Source organism: Taudactylus pleione, unplaced genomic scaffold (genome assembly GCF_031769625.1).
Source record: "Taudactylus pleione unplaced genomic scaffold, aTauple2 ptg000977l, whole genome shotgun sequence".
Classification (NCBI taxonomy): Eukaryota; Metazoa; Chordata; class Amphibia; order Anura; family Myobatrachidae; genus Taudactylus; species Taudactylus pleione.
The window spans coordinates 5928822-5945605 of record NW_028285378.1 but is presented as its reverse complement, the minus strand read 5'-3'; the positions used below and the strand labels follow the sequence as shown (position 1 = coordinate 5945605).

Genomic DNA, 16784 nt, shown 5'->3' with positions numbered 1-16784 from the left:
AGGACCCCGACCTTTGGGAGAGAAGGTCCAATTGAAATGGATTGGTATGAAACCTTGTTTATTGAATAGCATCGAAGGTCGCCACCATTTTCCCTAGAAGGAGAGTACACAGATGTACTGATACTCTGCGGTGTCGCAGTAGCAGACGCCCCCTGTGTTGAATGAAAGAAATGTGGGAGCAACACCTTTTGTTCCACTGTATCCAAGATAACGCCCAGAAATAGCAGCCGTTAAATTGGAGTTAGAGAGGATTTTTGGAAATTGAGAATCCATCCATGTTGTAGGAGCAGATTCTGAGTTAATTGAATATCCAAAAGCAAACGATCTACTGATGGAGCCTTGATCAGATCGTCCAGGTATGGGACCATCGTAGCCCCCTGAAGCTGAAGCAGTGTCATCATAACTGCCATTACCTTTGTGAACACACTTGGTGCCGACGAAGACCGAAAAGCAAGGGTCTAGGACCGCAAACCGAAGTAAAGTCTGATGAGGTGGCCAGATGGGGATGTGGAGGTAGACATCCTTTATGTCTAAAGACACAAGAAGCTCGTCCTTCTGGTGCTATAATAGACTGGAGAGACTCCATTTCAATTGAAAATTTGCAGATGTCGGAACAGTCACTACAACCTGAGACAATAGCAGTTTGTGAATTTCTTCCCTGTGAAAGAAAAAAAAATTAAAAAAAATTCGAGAAAGTGGTTGGAATCTGAAATCCAACTTTAGTCCCTGAATAATGATGTCCCTGACCCAAGTGTCCGGACAGGATTTGATCCCTTCTTCGAATTTCAGAAGATGAGCTCCCACTATGGGGACCCAAAGTAAGAGAGGACAGCATCATGTAGTGGTTTAGCTGTGATCTTGTCCTGTTGGGACATTGACGCAGGACCTCTACCACGGCCTCTGGAACTCGTGAGAAAACTGGAGCCCCCATGGAACGACCTCTAAACTTTCCTGGGATGCGAAAGGACGGTCCTGCTCTGTGAGATTCACTTATCTAACTGTGTACCAAACAGAACTTCTTCTGGGAAAGGAAGAGCCTCTACTGCTGTTTTGGATTCCACATCTGCTTGCCATTATCGCAGCGAAAGGGCTCTTCTAGCTGAGATAGCTAGAGTCGAGGACCTAGCCAAAAGACTAGATATGTGTTTTTCCACTTCCCCAAGGAAAGATGTTGATTCAGCAATTTGTTATTTATACCCCGGCCTTAAGGCCCTTTGAAAGTTGCTTAGCCCCAGCTATTACAGCCTTTTTCCAACTTTCTGATAGATGTGTCCTTATGGAAACTGCTACTAATACCCCTTTTACACCGGAGCTAAAACCCGGGTTTTTGAAGGGTTAACCCGGGCAGCGCCCTGGTGTAAAAGGGGAGAGAGTTGGATCGCCGGGTCGAGTGACCCGGCAATCCAACCCAGGTAACTAGCAGGGTTTAACACGGGCGTAGCCCGCGAAACCCTGCTGTGAGAACAGCGCACTCCGGGTCACGATGACCTGGAGTGCGCTGCTAGCCGGCCGATTGGTCCGGGTTCAGTGGCGCTTGGAGATGACGTCATCTCCAAGCGACCACTTTCACTCCGCAAAAGCCGGGTCTATGCAGACCAGACTGCGGTGTGAGCGGCGCTGACTCGGGAATATCCCGAGTCGGCAAAATTCCGGGTCTGATCCGGATAGGAACTTTGTTCCAACTCCGGGTCAGACCCGGAATTTAGGTGGAAAAGGGGTATAAGATACTTAGAGAGAAAGGAAAAGGATTTGTTCTAATGTATGGCGCACATAAAGTTTATTTATTATAAAAAGAGTAAATGCTTTATTAGATATGCATTAAAAAAATGGTGCAAATGGCACCAGATTCAGCGAAATATTGATAACATTTAGAAGTGAATTAATGTGAGAAAATGTGACAAAAATAAATAAATGTGAAAATATTTTTAATATATTTTTGGTTTTTAATAAAATCAAGATTAATAAACGAATTCCCGCCATGTGTGTCAATTTATTAATCTGTAATATCTATTGATCTGGTATGAAAAAAAAAAGGTTTTGGGGGAGGAAAAGGGCTTCAAAACCTACAATGTATACATGTTTCAAGAGATAACTTGGTGTATCAGTATGATAGTAAGCTTGAATGAAGGGGGTACCCTTCTACCCAATAATATCACATAAATTATTACTTTTACCAATATAACATCTCCTGAATATTATGATTGATGTGGTTTACCTTAATTGGTCTTTAATCAACCCTTATTACCCTGATGTATTTCACCTTTTATTATTATATTATTGATTGATCAGATCAATAAATCATACCAGAAGATATTAATACCTTCCTATTAGTTCAATGTGCCATTATTATATAATAATGATGATTCATTATACATCATTTGTCAGCAGAATATTAATCTTATGATACCTTATTCACAAATACGTTAGGGGAACAGTGTTTAGTATTTATGGCGCAGTATTAAGATGCACATGCATCTGTTATTACTAATCGCTATTATTTTTATCCAATCCCCTATGCTTAAATGGGTAAGATAAATATTATCTAGTAGTTGCCAATAATGAAGAATCTCCGTATTGGAGTTAATATAATATTGGTTACAATGGTGACATTACACGTGTACACTATACAACATTGTTGCTGTTTGAGGGTTTATAAAATCATTGAGTTCTCTCATACTCCTACACCCTTTCAAAAACGCAGGTTTCTCTGATTGAGGATGTTAATAACACCTTGCAGCAGATTTTAGGTGCATTGATACGATTCAGACATAAAGCATACACATCAGGTGTCCCTTTATAGTGTCTTATCCACCGATATATTAGGGAAATAACGTTTGATGTTTACAACACAATAGTAGAACAATGCGTCAGTGACTGTTAACAGTCACTTTATTCTGTGATGTCTTAACCCTTAGTCAAATTTACTATTCAGGGATTATTGTTTCACCCTACTATTCCTTAGTGTTGTACTATAATAATTAGATCAAATCACCATGATAACTAATTCATTCCTCTAAACATCAATATGTGGAATAGATATTGCAGGTAGTTGTAGGTAATGAGGATTCTCTATATTATAGTTAGTATAGCATTGGCTGTGTTGATAGCATAACATGTATAGATTGCCGCACTATTACTCATTTGACAGTTAGTTAAAACACTAAGTTCACTCTCACTGCAACATTCTGTCAGAGAACAGGTTTTCCCTGTATGATAATACTAATGGCACATAACAGGTTTAAGCATATTATAGTTTAGATATAGTGCACACACGGCGGGCATGCCGACGCGCGTTTCACTGTGTGCTTTTTCAAGGCAAGCCAATTGCAAGCATTGCCCAAGGCTATAGGTAGACCAATCAAATTGTTTCCTTTGGTCACAAGGCAGCCGGACCAATCATAAGTCATTTAACATTCGCACACTAAGCTCCGTGTTTCTATCAATGGAGTGGCTAGTTTCTTACATCCTGAAAAGGGGTGTGTTGCCATTAACCAATAAAAATCTCTTCTTTGATAATTACATCCTGACATTGATTCAATTCCTATAACCGAGGTGATATTATACATTGAAAGTAGTACCTATATATTTAATATTATTCATGATGCTTCTCTATCCTAAAATAATTTATCTATAACAAGAATTAAATATTAACAACAACAATAGATGGAAATAATTCAGAATAAAGAGGTATATAAAATAAAAGGCTCTAATTAAAAAGTTTAGTGGATTACAATTATTTGGAATAAGGGAAAATATATGAACATATATAGTATAAAAAAAATAGATAAAATAAATTAAATAAATTACTGATATTTGGATCAGATATTAATATATATATTTTGATTTATCAAAATTAGCCTATTATATTGGTATAATACATATATTTATTACATGTTCCACCTAATTACTAAAAACATACTATATTGGACATCCTTATGGAGAACAATAATTGCATAGACTTGTACTGATAAAATTAAAAAAAAGAGAGATTAAAGTAACCTTATAAATGACAGTAATGTAATTGGTATAAATATTAGTGAAAAATTAATAAGTGTCTGGCATTTTTAATGTATAAAAAGTATATAATATATATATATATTGGTGAGTTTGTAAAATTATTATAATGTGTTATGAATAAATTCATAATGTATAAAAAGAAATAAAGAAAAAATGGAAGTGTGAGAAAAGCGTGGAAAAAAAGGGGTGTTTGAAAGTGAATAAAATTAATATAATTGTGAAAAAGTGCATAATTTCTCATATTATAGTTTTGAAAAATAAATTAAGGACATCATAGGCTTGAAGCTGTTAATAACCAAATTCCCTATGTATTATAACACCAAATACGTGATTAGATCTATGCCTGTGTATGTATAAATATTTTACAACAATGTTCACATTCCCTCCTATAATCCAATGAAATTTAATACCATATTTATCAAACCCCATCATCCAAGAACTATCGAAGGAAAGTTCTTATAGGTATAATCTAATATCATATTTTGGGGGTAATCAAATTTCTTATTGTATTTAGTTTATATATCACGATTGCACGAACATCATCTTCAAGAATGGTCCATAAGAATAATAATTATGTTTTACGTGCAATATAATATATTTCAATATTCTGTCTCAGATGAAGTATGATTTGAATCTTCAAGAGTAGAGGTTACATATTGTAAATTATATATATATATATATATATATATATATATATATATATATATAGTTTATATCTTCAATGAATCACAGAATAGTTCATATTATAATCTCCATATTCGCTTTAGTGATTATCAAAATTATCAAATAGAAAATAAGTGTAGTGCAACTTTTCTGGCCTTTCCAATTAAATGGTAAATATGACGACATGTTGAAAGGGTAGTATTATGATGTTTATCATTCTTATTCAGATAGGATGGACATTTTCAAAAACGAGGCTATATGAAGATACATATCGTTCCTATCTTCCTATGAACTGAGATATTATCGATAATTTCTCAGTAACCTCATATTTTATCAGAGGAAGGGAATATAGCTGTTCTTTTCATTAAGACCCTTGGGCTATAAACTATCCATCAAAAATATCATTTTGGTTTCTTCTTTCAGAAGTTCTTCATCAAGATTACCTCCCCTAATCCCCAACTGGATGTGTTTCATTCCAAATGCTTTCAAAGTATGGAAATTACTCTGATATTTGAGGAAATGTCTGGCAACTGTAGTGAGGGGTTTAAATTTTGCCATATCTTGACTGGCATTGCGGATTGTTCCGACATGCTCAAGTATCCTTACTTTGAGTGGCCTTGATGTATATAGGCAAGACCTTTTTCCACAAGGACATTCTAGATGATATATTGTTCCTACTGTGGTGCAGGTAATATAGTTTTGAATGGTCCATTTTTTACGATATTTATCATAAAACCATTTGGTCGGGGTCATGTATTTACAGGCTTTGCAATGTCCACAACCAGAAGAACCTTTTTTATTGTACATTGGTATAGCCACCGTAGTTAGATGACTATGTACTAGTCTGTCTTTAAGATTACGAGATCTTCTCCAACTTGTTTGTATTTTCTGTGGCAAGATCAAAGCTAAATCATTGTCAGTTTGTAGAACTGCCCAATGCTTCTGAAGAATATTAGTTATTTCTTTCCAATGTACATTGAAGGTTCCAACAAATCTGATTTTATCATCCTCCAGTGTTTTCATTTTTGGTTTCAACAGGGCTTCCCTTGGGTATCTTTCAGTTTCCCTTATTGTTTTCCTGATTAACCTCTTACTGTATCCCCTATTTTGGAGTCTCTCACTGAGTTCCTGTTGTCTAATTGCAAAGGCTTGTGGGGTGGAACAGTTTTTTTTTGTCCGTAGTAGTTCACCCTTCGGAATTGCTCGGATGGTGGTGGGTAGATGGGAGCTGGCTGGAAGCAAAATGCTATTCGTAGGTGTACATTTCCGGAACATATCAGTATTGATTTGACCTCCTTCCCCAATCCGTATTGTTAGATCCAGGAAGTTGATCTCATTCTGACTCATGACGTAGGTCAATTTTAGATTAAGATCATTGGTATTTAGGATCAGGATAAATTCTTCCCATGTCTCCTCATTGCCATCCCATAGTATGAAAATATCATCTATGTATCTAAGATACAATAAGATCTTATTAGTGTACTGATCATGACTTTCCTGAAAGTCATGGTGGGAGAAGGAGGTGATCTTTCAGAAGAGTCATGAAAGTCATGATCAGTACACTAATATCTGCAATATCTATTCCACGTATTGATGTTTAGAGAAATGAATTAGTTATCATGGTGATTGATCTAATTATTATAGTACAACACTAAGGAATAGGAGGGTGAAACAATAATCCCTGAATAGTAAATTTGACTAAGGGTTAAGACATCACAGAATAAAGTGACTGTTAACAGTCACTGACGCATTGTTCTACTATTGTGTTGTAAACATCAAACGTTATTTCCCTAATATATCGGTGGATAAGACACTATAAAGGGACACCTGATGTGTATGCTTTATGTCTGAATCGTATCAATGCACCTAAAATCTGCTGCAAGGTGTTATTAACATCCTCAATCAGAGAAACCTGCGTTTTTGACAGGGTGTAAGAGTATGAGAGAACTCAATGATTTTATAAACCCTCAAACAGCAACAATGTTGTATAGTGTACATGTGTAATGTCACCATTGTAACCAATATTATATTAACTCCAATACGGAGATTCTTCATTATTGGCAACTACTAGATAATATTTATCTTACCCATTTAAGCATAGGGGATTGGATAAAAATAATAGCGATTAGTAATAACAGATGCATGTGCATCTTAATACTGCGCCATAAATACTAAACACTGTTCCCCTAACGTATTTGTGAATAAGGTATCATAAGATTAATATTCTGCTGACAAATGATGTATAATGAATCATTATTATATAATAATGGCACATTGAACTAATAGGAAGGTATTAATATCTTCTGGTATGATTTATTGATCTGATCAATAATATAATAATAAAAGGTGAAATACATCAGGGTAATATTAAGAGTTGATTAAAGACCAATAAAGGTAAACCACATCAATCATAATATTCAGGAGATGTTATATTGGTAAAAGTAATAATTTATGTGATATTATTGGGTAGAAGGGTACCCCCTTCATTCAAGCTTACTATCATACTGATACACCAAATTATCTCTTGAAACATGTATACATTGTAGGTTTTGAAGCCCTTTTCCTGTCTTTGTTCTTTTACTAAAGATAGACGGTCTAGCAGCCACTTCTAAGACCTCCACATGTAGTACCTGGCATACTGCAGTGATTAAGGTTTCTACCCCCTGAGTAGGCTCTGATTTATTTGGAATCAGTATTTACTCTGGGTCCTGATTTCTCAGGCTCCTGCATATCTTCCTTTGATTCATCCCATCTGACGGGATTTTGAATCAGTCTGCTATTAGGGACATAAGAAGATGGGGCTGCAGGTTACAATGGTCACCCAGGCAACTATAACCATGACAACCCCTTGCACAATAAGGGCGTGTAATGCATTTGGGACATCACCTTTGTGAACCACTCTACCAACCAGGCTAATGAACGAGCCCAGTTGGTTTAGAGACTTAAGGATCATCAGCACAGTTGTCAGGTATCAGAATGACACACACACTGGTTGTCGCTCAGGGCGGTGCTGGGGATCAGAGTAATCACATACTCAGTCTCCCCCATTCATCATGTCACTTTCTCCATAAGGAGGAACAGGTAAGAATCAACCTCGCTGATCTCACCGCTCTGTGCATGCGACTAAGTCTGTAAAACACACTTGTCACATAGCAGGGAAGTATTAAACTGCCTCTGAGTGAATATCTCTGTACAATCTTTGCAAGAGAATGCATTTTGTGCAGCCTTAGCATAACATGCTTTATCTATCACTGTCATACACACACAACAAGGTAAAAGGACAGTGAGACAACACAGAGACTGTATAAAAGAAATAGAGAAAGGGCATAGAGGGGGATATGCTATGACCTTATCAGTGCTGTTCTGAAGAACAGTGTTCTCCATTTGTGTAATAAATGCTGTTAAAACAGCTACATTACCCTGACTCCATTACAGAGCCGGGCTTCAGACAGCCTCATGCAGCTGTAGCTAAAACGGCCACCAGCCTTATTCTGGAAGCACTGGTGTTGCTGGGAGGCAGAAGCAGAATTACACATTAGGCTCCGCCCCCCCCCCCCCCCCGCGCGCTATGGCGCCCATTTCCAGCGCTAGCGGACCACTTGCTGTTATGCCCGCCTAACGTCCTGGCTCTCTGCTAGCCAGAGAGCCAGGAGTCACCAACCTTGTCTCTGCCTTATGCTGGCGGTGGCGGGCTTTGGCTGTGGGAGCCCGCAACGTACGCCACATGCAGCGAGTCTTGGGACTCCCCAGAGACTGAGGTCTCTGTAGCAAGCAGCTGCGGCGAGGTCTCCCCGGCAGCTCCAACGGCGCAGACAGGCAGGGGCAGTGAGCTGCCTGTCTGTGTCCTCAATTGCTGATTGAAGATGAGAGAGAGAGAGAAAGAGAAAGAGAGAAAGAGAGAGAGAGAAAGAGAGAGAGAGAAAGAGAGAGAGAGAAAGAGAGAGAGAGAAAGAGAGAGAGAGAAAGAGAGAGAGAGAAAGAGAGAGAGAGAAAGAGAGAGAGAGAAAGAGAGAGAGAGAAAGAGAGAGAGAGAAAGAGAGAGAGAGAGAGCGAGAGAGAGAGAGCGAGAGAGAGAGAGCGAGAGAGAGAGAGCGAGAGAGAGAGAGCGAGAGAGAGAGAGCGAGAGAGAGAGAGCGAGAGAGAGAGAGCGAGAGAGAGAGAGCGAGAGAGAGAGAGCGAGAGAGAGAGAGCGAGAGAGAGAGAGCGAGAGAAAGAGAGCGAGAGAAAGAGAGCGAGAGAAAGAGAGCGAGAGAAAGAGAGCGAGAGAAAGAGAGCGAGAGAAAGAGAGCGAGAGAAAGAGAGCGAGAGAAAGAGAGCGAGAGAAAGAGAGCGAGAGAAAGAGAGCGAGAGAAAGAGAGCGAGAGAAAGAGAGCGAGAGAAAGAGAGCGAGAGAAAGAGAGCGAGAGAAAGAGAGCGAGAGAAAGAGAGCGAGAGAAAGAGAGCGAGAGAAAGAGAGCGAGAGAAAGAGAGCGAGAGAAAGAGAGCGAGAGAAAGAGAGCGAGAGAAAGAGAGCGAGAGAAAGAGAGCGAGAGAAAGAGAGCGAGAGAAAGAGAGCGAGAGAAAGAGAGCGAGAGAAAGAGAGCGAGAGAAAGAGAGCGAGAGAAAGAGAGCGAGAGAAAGAGAGCGAGAGAAAGAGAGCGAGAGAAAGAGAGCGAGAGAAAGAGAGCGAGAGAAAGAGAGAGAGAAAGAGAGAGAGAAAGAGAGAGAGAAAGAGAGAGAGAAAGAGAGAGAGAAAGAGAGAGAGAAAGAGAGAGAGAAAGAGAGAGAGAAAGAGAGAAAGAGAGAGAAAGAGACCTAGACTGACCTATAGGGGGTATACAGGGGGGAGGAGCTAGCTGCTATTCAGTTTTTTTTCTTAAAGGTACCAGCTCCCGGTTAACCCACATCTATACCCCACTGTACTGAGACTCCAGTGTCCCCTAGTGGTTGAAGGAGAAATATTATTTAGCATTTGCAACAATATTGCAATCACAAATATTTCAAAATACTTCTCTAAAAGAAGTCTATACAGACTAGTCTGAGTAATATGTAGAAAAAAAACAAAAAACCTATAGTAATGCAGGGCAGTGTCACTCTCCGGACTTGAAAAAAAGAGGTCTCACTCCAGTCACTAGCAGACAGCTAGTGACTGGAGTGAGACCTCTTTTTTCAAGTCCGGAGAGTGACACTGCCCTGCATTACTACCTACTTTCTTCAGTGAGCACCACGGCCAGAGGACGTTATTTTGGGAGTGCCTGCACCACGTGGAACTATATAAGTGATAAAGCTTCCTGGACCGGAAGCGAAACACGTCAGAGGATCATCACTAACTGCTACCGAATCTCCGTTTATTTGAAAGCCGGCTGCAATACAATTACCATACTCAGCTTGGTGACGCTGGACTTGGGTTAACACGGGAACAGGTGAAAATGGTCACAAGTTGACTTTATTACAGTCTCCGGACCCGTTGGGGTTCCGATGACATCGGTTCCAAATTGGGAGCAACCACATTAGTAGCCCACTCGACTAATCCCGCAAAGACCAGTAAGCTCTACATTGATTTAAGTCCTAGAGGTGATTACACCAGAAGCCTCACCTCGCTTCATACGGAGGACTTCAAATATATATTTATCCTGCGCAAAGACCTTGAGGTCGGAGATGATGGATTAATATTATTATGGACCGGTGAGATCACTGTCTTTGGACGTTTTTCATATGTTTTAAAAGTGTATGTGATTCACAGCAGGGAGAGAGAGAGAGATAGGATAGATTTTATAGCAGTTGTTTTTTTTCTACATATTACTCAGACTAGTCTGTATAGACTTCTTTTAGAGAAGTATTTTTAAATATTTGTGGTTGTAATATTGTTGCAAATGCTAAGAGAGATTTTCTTAATCATATTTGGTGTCTTGACTATTTTCTGCCATGCCCAGTTATTAATTTAATATTTGGATTGTTCATTTATAAGCGCAACACCAACATTCTTCTTATGTAAAATACTTTAGCTAAATCAATGTCCGATCAGGATATACAATCAGTCCTGTCCCCAACAGACCTCTGATCCTTAAGTTGGTTACACACTAGGACGATCCGCCATACTATCTGATGATTGGTAAGTGCATACACACTTACCAATCGTCGACCCAATGTGTCGTGCCTGACTTCACAACTGGGTGGGCATGTACATATGCCCACCCAGTTGTAATGTCACTAACCTGCACCCTCTGCACCAAGCTGCGTACATACAGTACAATGAGCCCATCGGCTGTGATATGTCTGAATTTCGTAATTCACAGGGGATTAGTACAGGATGCCGGTGCTCGGGAACCTGGCTATCAAACTTTCGGCATCACAACAGGGTTAGAATACAGACACTTGATGGTCAGTATTCTAACCCTTCCCGATGCTTAACCCTAACCTTCCCCCCCAAGTGCCTAAACCCAACCTCCCCCTCCCAAGACCATAAACCTAACCCTCCCCCAAACACTGCTACTTACCTTCGGGATTCCAGCAGTCGGGATTGCCGGCGCCAGGATTGTGACAGGTGTCAGGATTCCGGCGCTGCCATTCTGTCCGCCAGAATACCCACGGTCGAGATATTGACCATTATCCCGTTCAAAGACATATACACCAGTGTGTATCCAGCATATGGCTCGAGTACTAAACTAATTGGTGGAAGGCAATGTGAGCATACTGTTGTTGGTTTTCGTCCCCAAAAGGGGGCTATAGGCCATTTATTCAGCTAAAATATCTTATTATCAATTTATACTAACATCTAAATGTGCCAATACACGGTGCGATATTTTACAACAATTTGGCCGTTTTCGATCATTTGTAATGACCAATCGTGTCAAAAGTGGCATTTACGGGACGATTACAATGCGCATTCCCGGCGACGAGTATCGGCATCGTAGATTAACTGAACCTGCAGTAAAATTTCGACCTATCGTGCACACATCGTTCTGTGTTTGTGCACACAGAATGAGGTCATGCACGATAGAGATGCATTTAGCACGGACCAGGGAGATCTGTGCTACGTGCATGAGTGTCATTGACACAGAAGCACGGACGGGATCAGCGAGATCCGTCTGTGCTGCCGTGTATTTCAGTGACACAGATGCACGCACGGACCAGGAGATCCATGCTACATTCATTGTTGACACAGACCACGGACGGGATCAGAGACACTAGTCTGTGCTCATACAGTAAAAAAAATAAAAATAAGATGCCGTGCCCCCCCACCCCAAAAAAAAAAAAAAAAAACAATCAGATCCGGGCTTACAGTGACCCAGTGCTGGTTGTGCTTAAATACAGGGGACAAACGACGTTAGGGGTCCCCTGTACTTAAGCACGACCAGAACCCGGGTAATCAGAACCAGCCCTGGTTGCCAAAATATGGGGAACAATCAACTTAGGGGTCCCCTGTACTTTGCACAACCAGCACTGGGCTCTGATTCGGTCCTGGTTCTGGAGATACAGGGGAAAAAAAAAAAAAAAAAAAAAGACTAGGGTACCCCTGTATTATCCAGAACTAGCACCGGACCTTTTTCTAGCCATCCGTCCTCTTCTCCATGTAGTAAATCCATAGAGGACCTGTAAAAAAAATATATATATATCCATCCATACAAGGACGGTACTTCCCAAATGAGAGCCAGGTAGCAGGGTATCACTAAGGAAACCCCGCCGCTGAGCACTCAGTGGCTGAGAGAAGTGAGCCTTCCACCTCTCAGCCAATGAACGGCTTCCATCAAAATAAGGGGGACAAGAATATATGTAATGAAAATGATTGGTTAAGGCTTGGTATGATTAAATAGACATTTGCATTCTTAGATACGATTGTTCTGTGAAAGGTATAGGATCAATGTGTGGACCAAAATGTACAAGGTAAAAATAAGTTAAAATAGATAAAAGATAAAAAAATGTAAATGGAATAGAATGAATAGGTAGCTCCCTGAAAAAGGAAAAACTAAAAAAATTCTCAAACACGTCACTGGATAATGTTGAAAAGTACCTAACCTGCAGGTTGGTGCGATTACAATCTGTGTCTCACAGCGTTTAGAGGATGCTTTCCCAGATGGTTTCCCCGATGTTAATTGTTAGCTCAGTGGCTGTGCAGCTTGCTGCAATGTTCCAGGGGAGATTGGTAATCCTGTGGGCTAGTATGGATATTAGTCCGTGTCTCACGGATTCCTAAAGACACTTGCACAGGTAATGTTCTCCCAGTGGTATTGCAGTGTTCGCAAATACGCACTATAGCGCGTATTTTATCTGGTATCGAGGACTAGGGACTCACTTTTGTAGAATGGGTGGGTCAATCCCTGGCTCCTGAGTCGGCTAAGATGCTGTGAGCTGCAGCCAATATGAATGTACCCCTTCAAAATGTACCCCCACCCCTCTATGTCCGGCCAGAAGCACACTAGATGTGAGGCCCCGCCCCCAGATTCTCATCTCCCCTGCCAGAGGACAGCGCGGACATAGCCTAAAATGTAAGCATGTTATTTGAACAGCCAGCGAGTTGCCTGCTGCGAATGAGGATGAGAGTACTGCAGCGTACCTGGAACCAGCAATCCTCAGAATTCTGCCTTTAATCCCAGCTTCCCCTCCACCTCTAATGTCCCTGCCTACTCTTCTTGTCCCAAGCTCCCCTCCACCTCCTCCTTTATGTGGTTGCCCACCCCCTCTTATACCCAGTGGCATCCAGCCCCTTCTGCTGTCCCTGCCTACACATCGTCCCCAGCTCCTCTCCCCCTCTAATACCCAGTGGCACAGACCCCTTAACCTGTCCCTGCCTACTTCTCTTATCTTCTCACCTCTACCATCTGCTATATGGGGCTCCCCTTCCCCTCCAATACCCGGTGGCACCCAGCCCCTTCTCCTGTCCCTGGCTACCCCTCCCTCCCCTTCCCGAACCGCCTGTCACTGTCACTTGCCTCCCCCTCTTGTGCCCTGCTCCCCGCCTCTTACATATAAAGACAAGGAGACAAAAGGATCTGCAGTATGAGCGCAGCCGCCACCATCCAGCTTCCACAGAATAAAAAGAGAAGAATGCACAGCTAGAGGTGAGAATTCCTTGAGCATTTTTGTTCAAAGGTAAGAGAACAAAATCTTTTTAGTATATTTTTAAAATGTATTTATTGGATCAAGGGTTTTTCATAAAATTATGCTGAAACTACAGTTTCTGCATAATTTTATGTAAGAACAGTCTAATGCAGAAGATTTTACAGAAATCTCCTGCAGAAGGCTAACGGCCACAGCAGACTGCAGTCCCCATTATTGTCAATGGGGACTGCAGTCTGACCTCTAGGTACAATTGGGGGTATCAGATGGCCATTCTAGGGGTATGTAGGCATGTGTGGTGGCATGCGGGGTCTGAAGCAAAAATTATGATGGGACCCAGAAATAGTCAGGTAGGACCCCATTTTTTTTTTTTTTAAAGTGGTGGGTCCCTGGGACCCACATATTTTGTCGCTCAGCGCGATCACTGTATTGTCAGCTCAAATTGCTGAGCAGCTTGATATGTCATTCGGAGGGAGATCCTGAATTCCTGTGGAAGTGTTTGCCAAAATCCAACTCAAAAAATGACAGGTGATAAGTGATCAAATTATGCATCCAGGGTGAGCGTGTGGAATAACATGTCTTTAGGAATCCAAGAGACAGGGAGGAAGGCAAGCTCCTGAAACGCGTTGGAATATGGTGACAGGATCATCTACCCAGGAGGAATTACATTTGGGAGACCCTCTAATAGAGATCCGAGGGAGAGGTTATCCGGAGACCTCCACCCTTATAACTACGGGTCCTTATATGAGGGACTACCGGTAATTCCCAATTTTTTTACTGGAAACAAGAGGCAGTAGCCCCCATGCATGAAAGTGTCTGTGCATGCATTTCACGTTTTAAATTGGATATTGTTTGTAGCATAATTTTATTTATGTACATGTCGGGTGTGCCGTGGAAGACACCAAATTTTTATCTTGGAGAATTGTAATCAATAAATCTGTGATTTTACTATATTACACTATGTTCTATATGTTTATGTTTTTCATATAAATGAGAATACCATCGTCAGAAACTGACAGTTATATACGGGATCCCTACATATAAAATTGGGAAGTATTTTAATCATTCTTTTCTTCATTAGCACCATGCGCACTTGCATTGTCACAATTATTACTGAATTTAATGTGTCCAAGTATTTAAGGGTGATACTATTTCTGACAATTTAACTGCAGCAAATATAAAGTGCTAGGCACCTGTGAGCACCACTCACCACGTTTATTATTTCCATTCTATCTATAATACTAGTTACTATTGTTACAGATTTAAAGTGGAACTTATGGTTTATAGTAACTTATTTTAAAATTATCTAACCTTATTTTTTTTGTTTTGTTTCTGCTTGATAAAATTGTGTTTTGTTTTTTTTCCAAATAATCCAGACCCTCCAAAATGACCCGTTCCATTAGGTACAAAAATGCTCCTGCTCCTGGACTTGCCTCTTAATTGATGATTGCAGACACGGTTATGTCTAGACTGTAGAGGGCTGATGGACCTGTGACGTCACACCCACGTGACCCGGTCTGAAAGGGGGAGGGGCGGGGATACTAACGGGGGGGGGACCAAAAGTGTCCACTTGCCACGCTTCGGGCACGGTGGCTCGCTGCGCTCGCCACAGATATTTATTCCCCCTCTATGCCCTTGTGGATGGTAACGCAGGAGCGGTCCAGCCTCCTGCAGCGGTCACGTGGTGGCTACGTCACAGAGGTCCTTTCTCCAACTTGGAAATAGCAGCAACCTTGCAGACACCTGTGCTGAAAACACTTCTCAGTTAAATAGTTCAACACAGGTGACTGCAATAATAAAATAGATGGGAAATCCAGGAGCAGAGCATTTTGTCCCTGATGAGAGGGGTCATGTTGGAGGGTAGGATAATCCCACGTGTTTCCTATGTAGTTGTCACATGTAACATTTCCTTTACATGGAACCGTTATGCACTCAAAACATATGTATTGGGAAAGCCAGGCCCAAGCTTAGCTAACGTACCGGACTACCCCAGTGCGCGGATCTACGCACTGTCCGGTCTACTCCTCGCCAACGTTATAGTAAGGTACAAGATTAGCCAAATGATCGCTCTCCCCTCCCCCCGTGCAGCAGCGATGAGATAGCCCAGAGCTCGGTACCCCGTGCGTGACGTCAAGGCACGCCCTATAACAGCACAACGCAGGGAAAAAGCCTCAGGTTATGTTATATACACTTACGTCTCCTCCTTTGGAGTCTGTGTCACCGTGGAGTTCCCGGCAGCCTCTTGCGCCGTCTCATCACCTTCCCTGTCCACGGGATCACCGGATTTGGTACAATAGCGTCTGGTCTGAGGTAATCGGGCGTGACTCATCCACAACCTCCTCTCGCCGCTACCTTCTCCTAACCTGTCACCGGCAATACCCCCGGCTATACCGCGGAAAGCTCCGGTCCTTATAGCGCTTTCCAGGGACCTCCTGATGCCAGGATACAACACCTGTGTGAGAAATGAGACGCTGCTTAGACGCAGCATGCTGGAGATGTTATGTACGGTCTCCTATCAATGTCACACACGCTCGCTGCTGCGTCGCTATGTATGCAACACACTAGCACCCGCTGGCTCGTACACCTCGCTCTCGAGTCTCTCTGCTGCTAAGTTAAGGCGGCGACAGCGCGCGTCTTATTCTATGTTCGCTCTCATTGGTTGGTTGGCCTATCTGTCATCTGGAATGCTTCCGATTGGAGGATGGTATACAGTCTCTCGAAGACAGTGGGCGGGAAGGCAGATGGAATGGAACATCATTCACTTCTATAGCTGCTCAGTCTGGTGAACTGCCAGCCTCACAATAATGTTTAAGGGGCCTATTCATCATACCTAAACTTTCTCTGGATGTAATTAGGTTAAGAAGTCGCATGGAGTTCTACCTAATTACAGGAGGAATTCATGAAGTCATCATTCCTCCTCTCCATAACTATCTATTCCGAAAAGCTGTCATATTTGCGATGACAGCTTTTCAGGAAATAGTTATCCCTAACACTAACTTACCGCAGCTGGAATCCGTTCTGCGCATGTGCTGTTACATTCATAAAACCAGCGCATGTGCAGCACTACC

The 16784-nt window shown here is 41.7% G+C and overlaps 1 protein-coding gene and 1 non-coding gene across 4 annotated transcripts in view; both read right to left on the bottom strand.

Moving 5' to 3' along the window:
• Window positions 1–16359, bottom strand: part of LOC148454597 (glutaminase kidney isoform, mitochondrial-like) — a 600729-nt gene extending 584370 nt beyond the window's left edge. For all 3 annotated transcript variants that reach the window (XM_088460752.1, XM_088460753.1, XM_088460754.1), the window contains exon 1: window positions 15912–16359. In XM_088460752.1, coding sequence (XP_088316878.1) covers window positions 15912–16204 — 293 coding nt within the window. In that variant the 5' untranslated portion in view covers window positions 16205–16359. The remainder of the gene's footprint in view (window positions 1–15911) is intronic.
• On the bottom strand, window positions 7651–7784 carry LOC148454598 (U8 small nucleolar RNA). Its single transcript, XR_015874802.1, has one exon. It is a non-coding gene; the product is annotated as a U8 small nucleolar RNA (small nucleolar RNA).
• Window positions 16360–16784: the final 425 nt, after the last annotated feature.